This window comes from Mercenaria mercenaria, chromosome 9 (genome assembly GCF_021730395.1).
Source record: "Mercenaria mercenaria strain notata chromosome 9, MADL_Memer_1, whole genome shotgun sequence".
Taxonomy (NCBI): Eukaryota; Metazoa; Mollusca; class Bivalvia; order Venerida; family Veneridae; genus Mercenaria; species Mercenaria mercenaria.
Genome location: NC_069369.1, coordinates 19,416,972 through 19,429,736, shown reverse-complemented (window position 1 = coordinate 19,429,736; position 12,765 = coordinate 19,416,972). Strand labels below are relative to the sequence as shown.

The 12,765-nt window shown below is 36.5% G+C and overlaps 1 protein-coding gene across 1 annotated transcript; it reads left to right on the top strand.

Moving 5' to 3' along the window:
- The first annotated feature begins 3,825 nt into the window (after window positions 1-3,825).
- Window positions 3,826-5,550, top strand: LOC123546005 (toll-like receptor 3). The gene has a single exon (XM_045332193.2). The coding sequence runs from the start codon at window positions 3,826-3,828 to the stop codon at window positions 5,548-5,550; it is 1,725 nt and encodes a 574-aa protein (XP_045188128.2).
- The last annotated feature ends 7,215 nt before the right edge of the window (window positions 5,551-12,765 follow it).

The window sequence follows — 12,765 nt, the reverse complement described above, 5'->3', positions numbered from 1 at the left end:
AAATGAGGAAGTCTATAAAATATATGTTCCTGTTATAATAATTTACCCAGTGTTGCAATTCAGATACAATGCTTTATATTATATGTAAGACATACACTTTTATATCATTAAATTACACTATGTTGAGATGTTTAGTTCTGCTTTTTAATGACACCCATCTTTGTAAAAATATCAAATAAACGTATAATCGATTGGTATGACTTAGGAATAAAACTTTCATACTGCAAATTTTGAAGTTTATATTGCTTGTTCTGACAATATCGTCATCTTGCATTTGTGAACTTATTGTTCAGCGAAGCTACATATATAACCAATTGTAACAATGTTCTTGCTACTTAAGATTTACCGGTATACATTTTGTTACAAGTGCAGTGCCAATAATTATCAAACAGGTCAAAGTTTAGTGGAGCAGTTGAACGCAAGTGAAATATCTCATATTAGTGAGAGTGGATATAAGCTAATGTTTTAACAGTATCTTGAGCCTTTTCGATGAGTCTTTGAAAATTCAATATCTGCCCCTCTGTACCCTTATCAGCTTTTGAAAATGGGTAGAGATAGTCAAAGAATCAAATTATACTGTCACATTAATAAATTTTATTGGACATTTTGATGTGTTATCTGGAATATTGAGTCCGATTCGGTAATGTTTACTTATCACATGACTCTTGCATATGTGTACAGGCATATGTGTACAGCATAGACGTTTTTGTGTGAAACTTTACCGATTATGTCAGAGATTGGAATTAAAACGCGGCTTTGGTCGAAAAAAGTGTAGGGGAACCCGTAAGAGTCGATGAGTTTTGAAATCATAAAAAGTGTGTCAAAATCAAGCAATAGAGTGTTTTCCGTGAAATTTGGAAAATTTTACAGTGTTTGGCTGAATGCTTGACTTTTCAATTCTCTCTTTAAAATAGTAGGTGTCTGTAGGCATGTAGCCTCTAAATGCCATTCAACAAAGGTATGAAGGTATTAAATGCATCCGCTGCTATTTTCTATATAAAATTAACAACTTATAACATATTTTTATCAAGATTTCTAGCCTTTCACTTCCTGCGAGACTACCCTTGTCTTGAAGGTCTGTCTTTAGGCAATCAAAATATACCCAAAAAATATGGGGTTGACCATAATGCAGTGAAACCATGGTCACGTGACTGAGACACGTGATGAAAACGTTAATATTGCGTAGGTAGACATCAGGAAATACCTACTTTCACTTTCATTTTACAAGGCAGCTTCCAGTCATCTTCTGAGGCATATAACGTAGCTTAAAATCATCTGCGGACATTCCTTTTTACAATCAAGCACAAATAAAGCTTATATCTGGCATGAAAATGGCCTTTACTAGGCGGGAAAATTGCATTATATATTGATATGGACTACATTCGAGTGGACCACGGAGGCATATCCGGCTAATTGCCCCCTTCATGCCCAAAGGGGGAAGGTTCGTCTGAAGAAAAATTGTAAGAAAATGGATTGAATAAGCCTATATAAAATTGCTTATTTTTATGTGTCTGAAATGTTCTCTTACTGAAAAAATCACATTTTAACGATCATTTCTAAATTTTGGGGTATGTGACAGGGTCATTTCTTATAATTGAAGTCTATGGAAAAAACAATAGCAGTGCCTGACCATTACCATCTCATCTTACCGAAGATATGTTAATACAGGATATACACATGCAGTGTATACATTTTCGTTTTCACTTCAAAGTTTGCAATATTTCTTTCAATGTTTTATTGTCGATTATCATTGATATGTAGACGCATGTAGAGAAAAAGACAGATGTTTTATTTGGTCACTTAATGCCATTTTGAGTTGGGGTTTTTTTTTTGTAACTGTAAAACCGCCTGAGTGTAAACTCCTCGATTATTTATTGCAGATTTTTTATAAAACTGATGACGTCTATCGCCAAAACTTGATTAAACAGTTTATGTTGAACATTTTTTTTGATTGCCCATTACATACCATATCATAAACATCAGTCCTAGATCTATCATATAAATGTAAATCAACGCTGAGTCTACCAAATTTTAAAATATTGCATTTGATACCTATTTCGATCTTACAACGAAACAAACAAATTATATATCTTCTGTATATTTTAGTTCATAATTTTTCGTCTTGACATTTTCCGGATAAAGTGGAGGGAGTCTTTTTGTCTTAACTGTAATATTGTTAATACGAGCTGACCAGTTTAGATCTTCCTTCATAGACAAATCAGCAGACTGCCTGCTAAACCTGGGTGGCGTATATCTTTGTAATGAAACAATGATGTTCCTATTTAGTTGATTGTACCATAAAATTAAAAGCAAACTGTGTGAAAGCCATGATTGAACGATCTATGACTTTTTTACGTTTACAGTCTACTTCGTCATTGCGGGTCTTTCTTGAACAATGGATATCTGTACCACTAAGGCATGTAAGTAGCAAACTATAACAATTGTATGGCTTCATAGAAAACAAAGACAAAAATAAATAAAAATGGAAAAAACACTAGAACAACTATCCAACAGGAAAAGCCACGTTCTAGGCACTGCAGGTCACAGCAGGGCATTCACGGACGAGAATAAGACCACACACACACACACACAAACGCGCGTGCGCAACACCCCCCCCCCCCCCCCCCCCCCCCCCCCCCACCGATACATACCCATAAATACACCTATAGTCAATTATGACGAAAATAGGGCAAAATAAAAAAAAAATCTAAATAATACATTGCAAAACATTTTATCACAAATCTCGGTAACAGCTGTTGTAATTTTGGCCCGCCACGGCGAGACGATAGGAATTTTATATGAAAATCAATGGTAAAGTCTGAAAATCTCGCTTGTGGAGAATGCAAACTTGAAAGGTTCCCGCCAACGAATAAATTCTTTACATCGGACCAGCAGCTGTGCTTAATTGTAATATGAAGACACTCTCTCAAAAATAGATTCTCTGCGTCGGACCAGCAGCAACATTTTATCGTCATCTCAAGATCTATATTTCAGGCATAAAGTCTCTTCGCTGGACCAGCTACTCTGCCTAACTGTGACCTTTCTGTCTCCGTCTCTTTGTCTCTCTCTGACTCTCTGTCGCTCTCTCAGGTGAGGCTCAAACTCCGGAGCTCTCGATCCGGAGTCGAACGCTCTACCACTGAGGTATCATGGCACACGATTCCTCTTTCGCATGAATGAGATGTGGAGACTGATGTCTATATTGGTAGAATTTGTCTCAGGATCATTTTAATTAATTTAAAAAAAAAAAAAAAACAGCATTTTGTATAAGATACCGATATACTATTTTCGTGCTAATTATACATGTACATGTAAAAGGGAGCAACCATCTGACGTGTTGTAATCGATGAGTGTCGATAAATATTTCTAGTAAAATTAAGCAAATCCTCATACCATAAAATTACATTTGAACGAACTTTCTAAATGTTTAAAACATGTTAAAGTAACTATTTCACGAGATTAAATCAACAACAGACCGCATACTAGCTTGTATTAATGATACATTTAATAACAATAATGACAGTAGGAAAGGTCGAAATCTTTTATAGTAACACAAGAATGAAAATACTCTATATAAAATTTAAATGCAAATATCGGTTACTCGCAACTCAGCGATACCCTATTAAATCTTAATTTTCATTGGTTAGAATGAAATAAGGAAGACATTAAACGTTTCTTTCAGTGTCATTAATTTCACCTAGTTTATCTACATTAAATTTACCTTCTTCTGTAATGTTCTTTTTAAGGGTAAGATTTCATCAGATGATAACTGCAGTTTCACATTCTTTACGTTCTACCTGACGTCGCTGGAGAAAAATCGTGATAATGCTAATGCTAACGTTTATTTTGTTAATTCTGACAATATTTTCATCTTGTTCCTCTGGAATAATTGACGAACGAAAATGTATACACAAAGACAATGTAACGGTGACTTGTAACCATATTCCTGTGGATATCCTACCTAGGATTTCAAAGGTTCGCATCGCTGATATTCACTTCGTTACAGATAAAGTGCCGGTGATTATCAATCAGATCAATTTCACGTCGAGGAGTTGGTCTCGAGTCGAATATCTTGAAATAAACGATCTTGAACAAGGTTTTAATGGAAATTGGCGCTTCGAAGACAACTGTTTTGGCAGTCTGAAAGCCTTAAAAGAATTACACATACATATTCTGTATTTGAAGATATTTGAAGGTACGTTTATTGGACTAAATAAGGTTACAGTACTTGATTTGAGTGATTGTGCCCGCCTGAAAAGAAATATATTGCTACCAGCTCTAAATGGGACATATAAACTTCCTAAACTTCAGAAACTCTTGTTGCGTAACTGGAACTCGTACAACCTTCCTTACGGTTTCGATGAAACCTTTGTTCAAACACTGCTTCCAAGGAAAGTAACACATCTTGACATCAGCAGCACACATATATCATTATTGAATTATAGTTCCATCTTCAAAAATCTAAGGTTTTTGGAAATAATAAATATTTCATATGCGAATATTGAGGAGGTGCTCTACAGAGAACCGGAAGTAAATGGGCCGGAAGTAAATGGTGACGAAATGAAGCACGTCCGGGTATTCGATTTAAGCTATCCGACATTGCCAAGACAATTCATGTCGTTTGTGCCAGCAGTTCTTTCACTGTCAAATATAAATATCAATTTTTCTAGATTAGAGGGTGATTTCGATGCTTTCTTATCTACAGCAGAATCGTTTAATTTCAGTGGAATTATTCCACAGTATACATCTATTTACATTGAACTTATGAAATTGACTATTGACGTAGAAGTAAAATGGTCTGTTAAGGACCTTATCTTACGACAGAATAATTTGAAAAGTTTGGATATTCAGTGTTTTTGTGATAATTACACGTTTTCCTCTATAGAAGAACTTGATATTTCAGACAATGGTCTGGAATTTATACACCCGACTTTCCTCTATTGTATGTCAAATGTAGAAAAAATAAACTTGGCTAAAAATCGACTATTTAAAATGAGGAATGGAAACAGAACAGTGTTTGAAAAATTATTTCTTGAACTTAACTACCTGAAATATATAACTCTTTCAGCAAATGGCCTATACGATATTCCCTTCTATACTTTTACCAAATGCAGAAATATTGAAGTTATTGACCTTTCTAACAACAGATTAAATCAGGTAACATTCATACTTAACGGCCTAGAGCGTCTTCAGATTTTAGACCTGCAAAACAATCGCATCAAAATGCTTGATAAGATATCTATAAATCGTTTGAACTTTCTCTGGGCAGGCAACAAGTCAAATGAATTCAAAGCAATCATAGTATTACGTTCAAATCCGTTATCGTGTTCCGACTGTTCAACGAAATCATTTATTAAATGGCTTACATCACAAATGTCTTCTGCATTAGTGAAACAAAATTTAACCTGCACTAGTGAAAATGAAAACAAAGAAATTATCACTGAACAGACACGCTCCATTGTACAGAAAATTTGCGATAGAGAAGCAATGATTATTTCCTCGGCTGTTTCTACAGCAGGACTTGTATCAGTCGTCATCATTCTTGCTTAATTTATTTCCAAACGACGGAAACGTCTTAAAAAGGTACAAAACAGAGCAGAAATAATAGATCTATTGCGCCATGGTCAAGGTCGGTATGAATTTATGACTTTCCTTTCTTTCAGCAGCGACGACGAGGAGTTTGTCGAACATTATATTTTACGACAAATGAACGAGCACCTGCAACGGGTAACTGGAATAGATAGGAAATTAGTGTGTACAGGTGACCGATATTTTCGGCCAGGACTTTATGTTCATGACGAACTGAATAGATGTCTGGACTCATCTTCAGTTGTAGTTGTAGTGATTTCAAACAACTTTTGTGCTAGTGAATATTGTTGTCGAGAACTGGACCAAGCTTGCGTTAAAGGAAAGTCAGTACTGCTTATGTTCATTGAGGTTGTTGAAGTGGAAATGATGACACAAAGAATGAAGGAACTATACGATAGAAATGTAAGGTTATTATGGACACGCGATGAAAACGGAGAATACACCCTGAAAACCACGTGGGAGAACGCAAGTGAATCCATACTGGACCTAATGGGGAAGTAAAATGGCGTTATGATATACGTCTTTTAATACCATATGGACAATTCTAGATGTCAGGTTTCGTTTCTGTTCAAATTTATGTATTGTCCAGTTCGGATTGAGTGGGCCAGTATCATTGTAAACACGTTCGTTTCATATTTTAATCATATTTCGTTATGGTTGTACGTCTCTTATGTGTTATAAAAACCCATTGTTCTCGTTTTTATAACTATGTATTTGATTAAGGAACAGTATCAATTTTGTTTAGTTTCTAAATATACGTCTGGTTCATATCAATATTCTGCATGGCCCAGATTTGAGCCTACAAGTTTGTATGAACTCAATTCCTTGTTAATATCTATGTCGTTTTCATACTTCAGAAGTAGGTAGTCTAGTTTTTATTCCCAATGAAAAATGTTCCAGTTTTAGTCAAACTGTCATTTTAGTGATCCAGTTAGTATTCTGATTATACAAATTCTGAAATACTCAAAAGTGCTGCCAGTTTGGATATAGGTGGTGGCTTTTTTCTAGTTAGAGAATCTATAGTAAGTGAATTACCTTACCATTTAAACAATACAGAAGGGTTTTACATTATCAAGTACTTCTTCAAATATATATTAAAGTCTATATGATGATATAACATACAAATATCTAATCTGTTCGGCACAAGGCAAATTTCGTTGTTAACCTTTTTCCGAAACAATATTCTCCATTTTCTTACTTCGCTGCAAGGATTTGTATAAGTTTTTTTTCGAATGAAAAGACATAGATCTATTGTGTTAAAATATAAGAATTTTTTCATTCAACTCTGGTATTACAAATTGTCGGTCGGAGACTGTGGGTTACATTATATGGTACTTACTCAGTCAAACATTTAGTTTATAAGGAAATGTTCAACAACATTAAATAATTTCCTCCGTTTTGTAAAGTAAACCTCCCGGTGTTCAGCCTACTGATGCCGCTGTATAGGAAGCTTTCTGCTATAATGGCTGCTACAGCACCAATGTTATAAGAGGATGCTAACGTTTTTTGCTGCCATACACGAGGTAAAACTTGGTCTCTAGACCTATAAGTTGCTTCGCATGGGGAAGAACCACTGTAAACAGTTTTAAATTATTGCAGAATCTGCTTGGCTGGCACATTCACAGAACAAAGCATCTTTATGAAGGGCTAACTGAGCTAGTTTCCACAGTCTTAGTGAGCTTGTTTCTGCAGTGAAATTGAGCTTGTTTCCACAGTCTATGTGAGTTTGTTTCTGCAGTGAAATTGAGCTTGTTTCCACAGTCTTAGTGAGCTTGTTTCTGCAGTGAAATTGAGCTTGTTTCCACATTCTAATTGAGCTTGTTTCCACAGTCTTAGTGAGCTTGTTTCTGCAGTGAAATTTAGCTTGTTTCCACAGTCTAAGTGAAATTTTAAGATTCATCTTTGTGCATTAACAGTAGCGTAATTATTGAGTTTGATAAATGAATATGTTTGACTTATGATGGGCTTTATTAGGATATATTTAATATTGAAGGCACCATATCAAGAGTAGTTTTTTCAAGATGTCAAGATCGTATCAAATTATTTCAATTAAAATCGAATTTTTAAATTATTTGTTTGTCATTGAAATCTTATTTTTTCTCGACATATAGACCTGATGCAAGAACACTTCTTTCCATTGATAATATATCCCTGAAATATTGAAAAACTAATTGCAAAACTTCAGCCGATTTCTTTTCCATGGTATATACATGTAACCATTCAATAACCATTTTACCGAGTTGTCACAATTTCAATTTGGACAGTCGTTGACCACTGTAGCAAAAATGGTTTGAAAACGAATAACAAATACTGAAGAAATTCATTCAGTCATATATAAAAGTTCGCAGTAAACTCGGTTGTTCTTTGAAGAGCTTTTTTGCCGAAATAACCCGTGTTTATGGGTCTAGTAAGGTGTCTTCTGAGACGGTTCGCAGGTGGAAAAAGAAATTTGATTGTGGTGTTGAGTCTGTTGAAAATGCCCCAAAATCAGTTCGGCCAAAGACAGCAACGTGTGGCCAAAATGTTTTGAAAATCACAGAAATTCTTCATATCAAATGATCCTCGATATACTGCACGCGACATTGCACACATTGTTGGCATTTCACTATCAACAGTTCATTTTATTTGAAAGAAAATCCTGAAAGTTAGAAAGATTTCTGTTAGGGGGTACCCCACCTTTGACTGACGACCAAAAAAGGCTACGTGTTGAAACGAAACTGCCAAAAGATTGCTAAAAATGTTCCCAAAATACGACAAAAAGGTTTTTGCAAATTTTGATACCTGTGTGCATTATTTTGAACCTGTCAGAAAGGTTGGGAACAAAATATGGGCCACTAAACATGGCCAAAGGCCAATAATTGCAAAATGCACTTCGAGTGCAAAGGAAGTTTTGCATGTCATATTCTCCTCAAGCGAAGGTATAGCAGTACATTTTACAGTAAAAAATGGTAGAAGTGTGACTGGTAGGTACTACCGTGACGTTAGCTTGAAAATATTAAAGAAGTACTACAAGAAACGTCGCCCAGTCACAGGTTTCAAACATGTCCGACTATTGCATGACAATGCTCCAGCGCACACCTCTAGCACAGTAACACAGTTAGAGAGAATTACCGTGCTACCACATCCACCTTACTCACCTGATCTGGCGCCATGAGACTTCTTTCTGTTTCCAAAACTTAAAATCTTCCTTTCTGGTCATAGATATCGACCGCGACCAGCTCTCGGTTCTGCTGTCCATCAGTACCTCCATAGTATACAAAATCAGCCTACCGTAACGCTTTCCGGAAATGGATCCATGACTAAAATTATACATTTCTCACCACGGGGAATATTTTGAGGGTATGAAATGACAACATGCACTTTTCCGTCAGTTTTCAAGGTTTAAACCCACAATACACAATACTTTTCGAACACTTCTCGTATTATAGTATTATGTTTCTATATTAAATACATGTATGCATAACTTTACTTCCTCATTGTGGCGGCATATTTTAAATTTTAGCTTCATTGTGATATGTTTACTAATCATCAAATAATGCAGCTGTAATTAGTCTGAGAAGTTCTTTGACTTTGTACTTGATTAAGACAAAAAGAAACAATTAACAGCTTGAACTTGACTCAATATGATTACCAGGGCATCTTTTCGTACAAACTTTAAAGAGTGTGTTAATCGTATGTTCATGATGACAGAAGTGCATCAAATGGCCAAGTAATACCAACAATGCCTTTATCAGTGGTAAAACAGAAAAGAGACCGAAATGAAGAGATCTAAGAAACAATTATAGTACTGTACAATGACAATTGTTATTTGCTGTATAACCAGTAGTGATATTTCTTTAGCAATATTTTAGGAAGAGAGTAGTTGATTGTTTGACTAAGAGACTACTGGTTATGTAGTTAATAACAACTGTATTTATAATTCTTCATGGTCAAAACAGTTGTCTTGAAAACTCCAGTTTCCACGGAAAATTCAAAATATTTGTCGGGATCAACTCACCAACGTAAAACTGACCCGAGTGATTACGATTTGCCCTTTAATTGTAACAAAATGCATATCAGTGGCAAAAACCTTTAAAATCCCAGAACCAATGGCAGGAATATGGTTAGAAGGTACTAATATGAGTCGCGCCATGAGAAAACCAATATAGTTGGTTTGCGACCAGCATGGATCCAGACAAGCCTGCGCATCCGCGCAGTCTGGTCAGGATCCATGCTGTTCGCTTTTAAAGCCTACTACAATTAGAGAAACCGTTAGCGAACAGCATGGATCCTGACCAGACTGCGCGGATGCGTAGGCTGGTCTGGATCCATGCTGGTCGCAAAGCCACTATGTTGGTTTTCCCATGGCACGGCTCATATATTGTTCTTATAAATGCAGTTTCGCTGATGAAATATTCCACAGGTACACGATGACAATATTGTTACAACAAATTTATCATCAAATACAGCATAATGACAGTTTTCCCTAATGCTATATCAGCTAGCATGTAAAATTGTTCAGATGCAGTGACACAAGGAAAGTTTATTAGATGAAAACGTATCCTATAATTGAAATCAGTTTCACTGCTGGTCAAAAACACATTTGATGAAATTCCTCATTTCATTATATTATCAATTGAAAATAAACTTATGTCATCGTGAGTTTTGACATTTAAAACCATTTACAATGTTTGCCCCTTCTAATGGTTCCCTAAACGCGTTTAAACCCCTAGATGTCTTTATATAGGTTACTGACCGTTCCAATGCGGTGTATTTTGTGTTGCGTATGTTGTCCTGTTTGTTGTTAGCGTTTCTTTATCTTTCTCCTCACTCCCTCTATCCCCCCCACACACACACACCTTTCCTTTTCCCTTGCATTTGCGCTCCCTTGCTTTGGCATCCCTCCCCTTCTTCCCCTTTTACTATGAGCAAGTTACCGAGCAAGTTACCGTGTCCATCTTAATTTTGGCTGCTGGAATCCTAAGGCGGTGCCCGATTGTTGTTTTTTCCTGCTTGTATGTGTGCGTTTGTGTGCTTGTGCGTCTGTGTCTTGGGCGGTACCCTACAGGGTTGTTATATCTTACTTGTCTGTTTATCTGTTAGTTGCGTGCGTGCGTTCGTGTGTGTGTGTATGTGTGTGTGTTTTGTACCTTTTGTACCCGAGTGTCTGTACTGCTGTGGTTTACTTTGTAGGGTAACTGTGATTAACGAATGTAGCATTCCCTTTTGACTATTCATCCTTGTTCCATTTTCCCCTTCATCACCCTACCCCCTTTAGAGAACTACCCTGTCCCCCCCCCCCCCCCTCCCCACTCTATTTCTAAATTTTGCATAAAATCAAAATGTACTTGGTTGGATTTTTTAAGCAACCGTCTGTAATATTTTAAATTTCCGTTACAGCTTCTTTTTGTTCTGGGCCTAATTTGTAAATGCGTGGCTCTGAGGCTGTGTTTATGGTGCTCTGTGCTTCCGAGAAAGCTACCCTTACCTATTATCTTTCGTCATTCCGGCCCATTCCAACGGGTCGGTATAACGATAGGATTATTGTTTAAAAACAACGTAAAATAATGGAGCTTTCGAAGCCCATGTAGGCTTTGGTACCTTGCTTTCTGTGCGAGCACTTGTAACTGCATTGGCAAGCTGAGAACCAGCTGTTGCAAAATATAAACCATAACAGACTCTGTATGAAAGTTGTTCCATTATTACGTAACTGGTCGATAGTATATCAGTATATGTATTTAAGTATATATCAGCTTAGTTATGTCGAATATCATCATAATAAACGAGGCGCTGACTAGTTTTCACAGTTTGCACAAGTCTGTATAGTACTGGTACCTTTAATACATGTTTTCGTAGCGTGATGTTCTTCTCATACACGAGTTAAACTGTTTCATACTCAAAGAAATTTTATACTAGTATTTTGTCTTGGAAATGACTTGTTAAAGAAATTGTGTGTCTCTAAACATGAAATATATATTTTAATTACATGGAAGGTATACTGTATATGATTCTGAAAAATGATCAAGTGAATGAAAATAAATGTTAGATTTTGGTAAAATGACAATTTCTCCATTAGTTCAAAAGCGTTGCAACGGTTTACTTCCTTCTGCACAAGAGTTTTGGTTATTTATTTGGATGCTTTATGAAAATCATATGCCAAAAAGCTTGTACCACCGGTATGGTGGCTCATTTCTGCCATTTCATTATTTCGTTCTGTTGCAGCGGCACAAGGACACAAACGTCGTTATGACGCCCCGCCAAAGGTCGCACCACCAAACGTCGCCCCGCCAAACATCGTAACGGGGCGACGTTTGTTGGGGGCCAGGTCCACCTGGGCCACGTTTGCCGGGGCGACGTAGGCGACATTCGGCGAGGTGAATCAGTTATTAGAGTTTTCAAAAAGAGGTAAGTGTTCAAGTGAATGATTTTTGATGTAATACATAGATCTACGTCTTATCACACAACTAGAAACCAAAATATTACAATTTTCCTGCGTGAAAATCTACGCCGTAGAAATCAGCATTTGCGAGCATTACTTTTTTTTAATTCTTGGCAGAAGACTCCCGAATCCCCGCAAAACACCCAAATTGCAAAAACATATACTTATACATACATATATATATGCGGAGTAACTGCATCATGAATATACAGTGAAACACCGCTCCCTCGAGCATCGATGACTCGAGCACTTGGGCTCGCTCGAGTAATTCATGTGGTCCCGGCCGATTTCCTTCTATTTTCTATGTGAAATTACCATGGCTGGGTCGAGCATCGATAACTCGATCGCTCGAGCATGACACCTGGTCCCTGTGTATTGATTTACTCTTTTTTGCTTCTGGCTAACTCGAGCAGAGGTGTCAAAATTTTTCACAGCTTCGGCGAGCTGAATGTATCTGTAAATTAAAAATTTTGCACGCCGTGAAAACGTGTAAATTGCGTTGTCTATTCCCCGACTATCTTAAATGTTTGTTTGTCGGTATATTTGATCTGATTATAAGATTAATTATTGATGAAAAGTTAAAGAAAAGTTTTATTGATCAAATATTGATCAATTACTGTTTGCTTAGATTAAAGCAAGTATGTTATTACTTATTACATCATAGATAACGCTTGTGATACGTTCTTTTTAAATGTCACGGGTTTGTTATTACTATGCGTCACCGTTTCCTCTGCAAATGGTTCCGATGACAATTGATA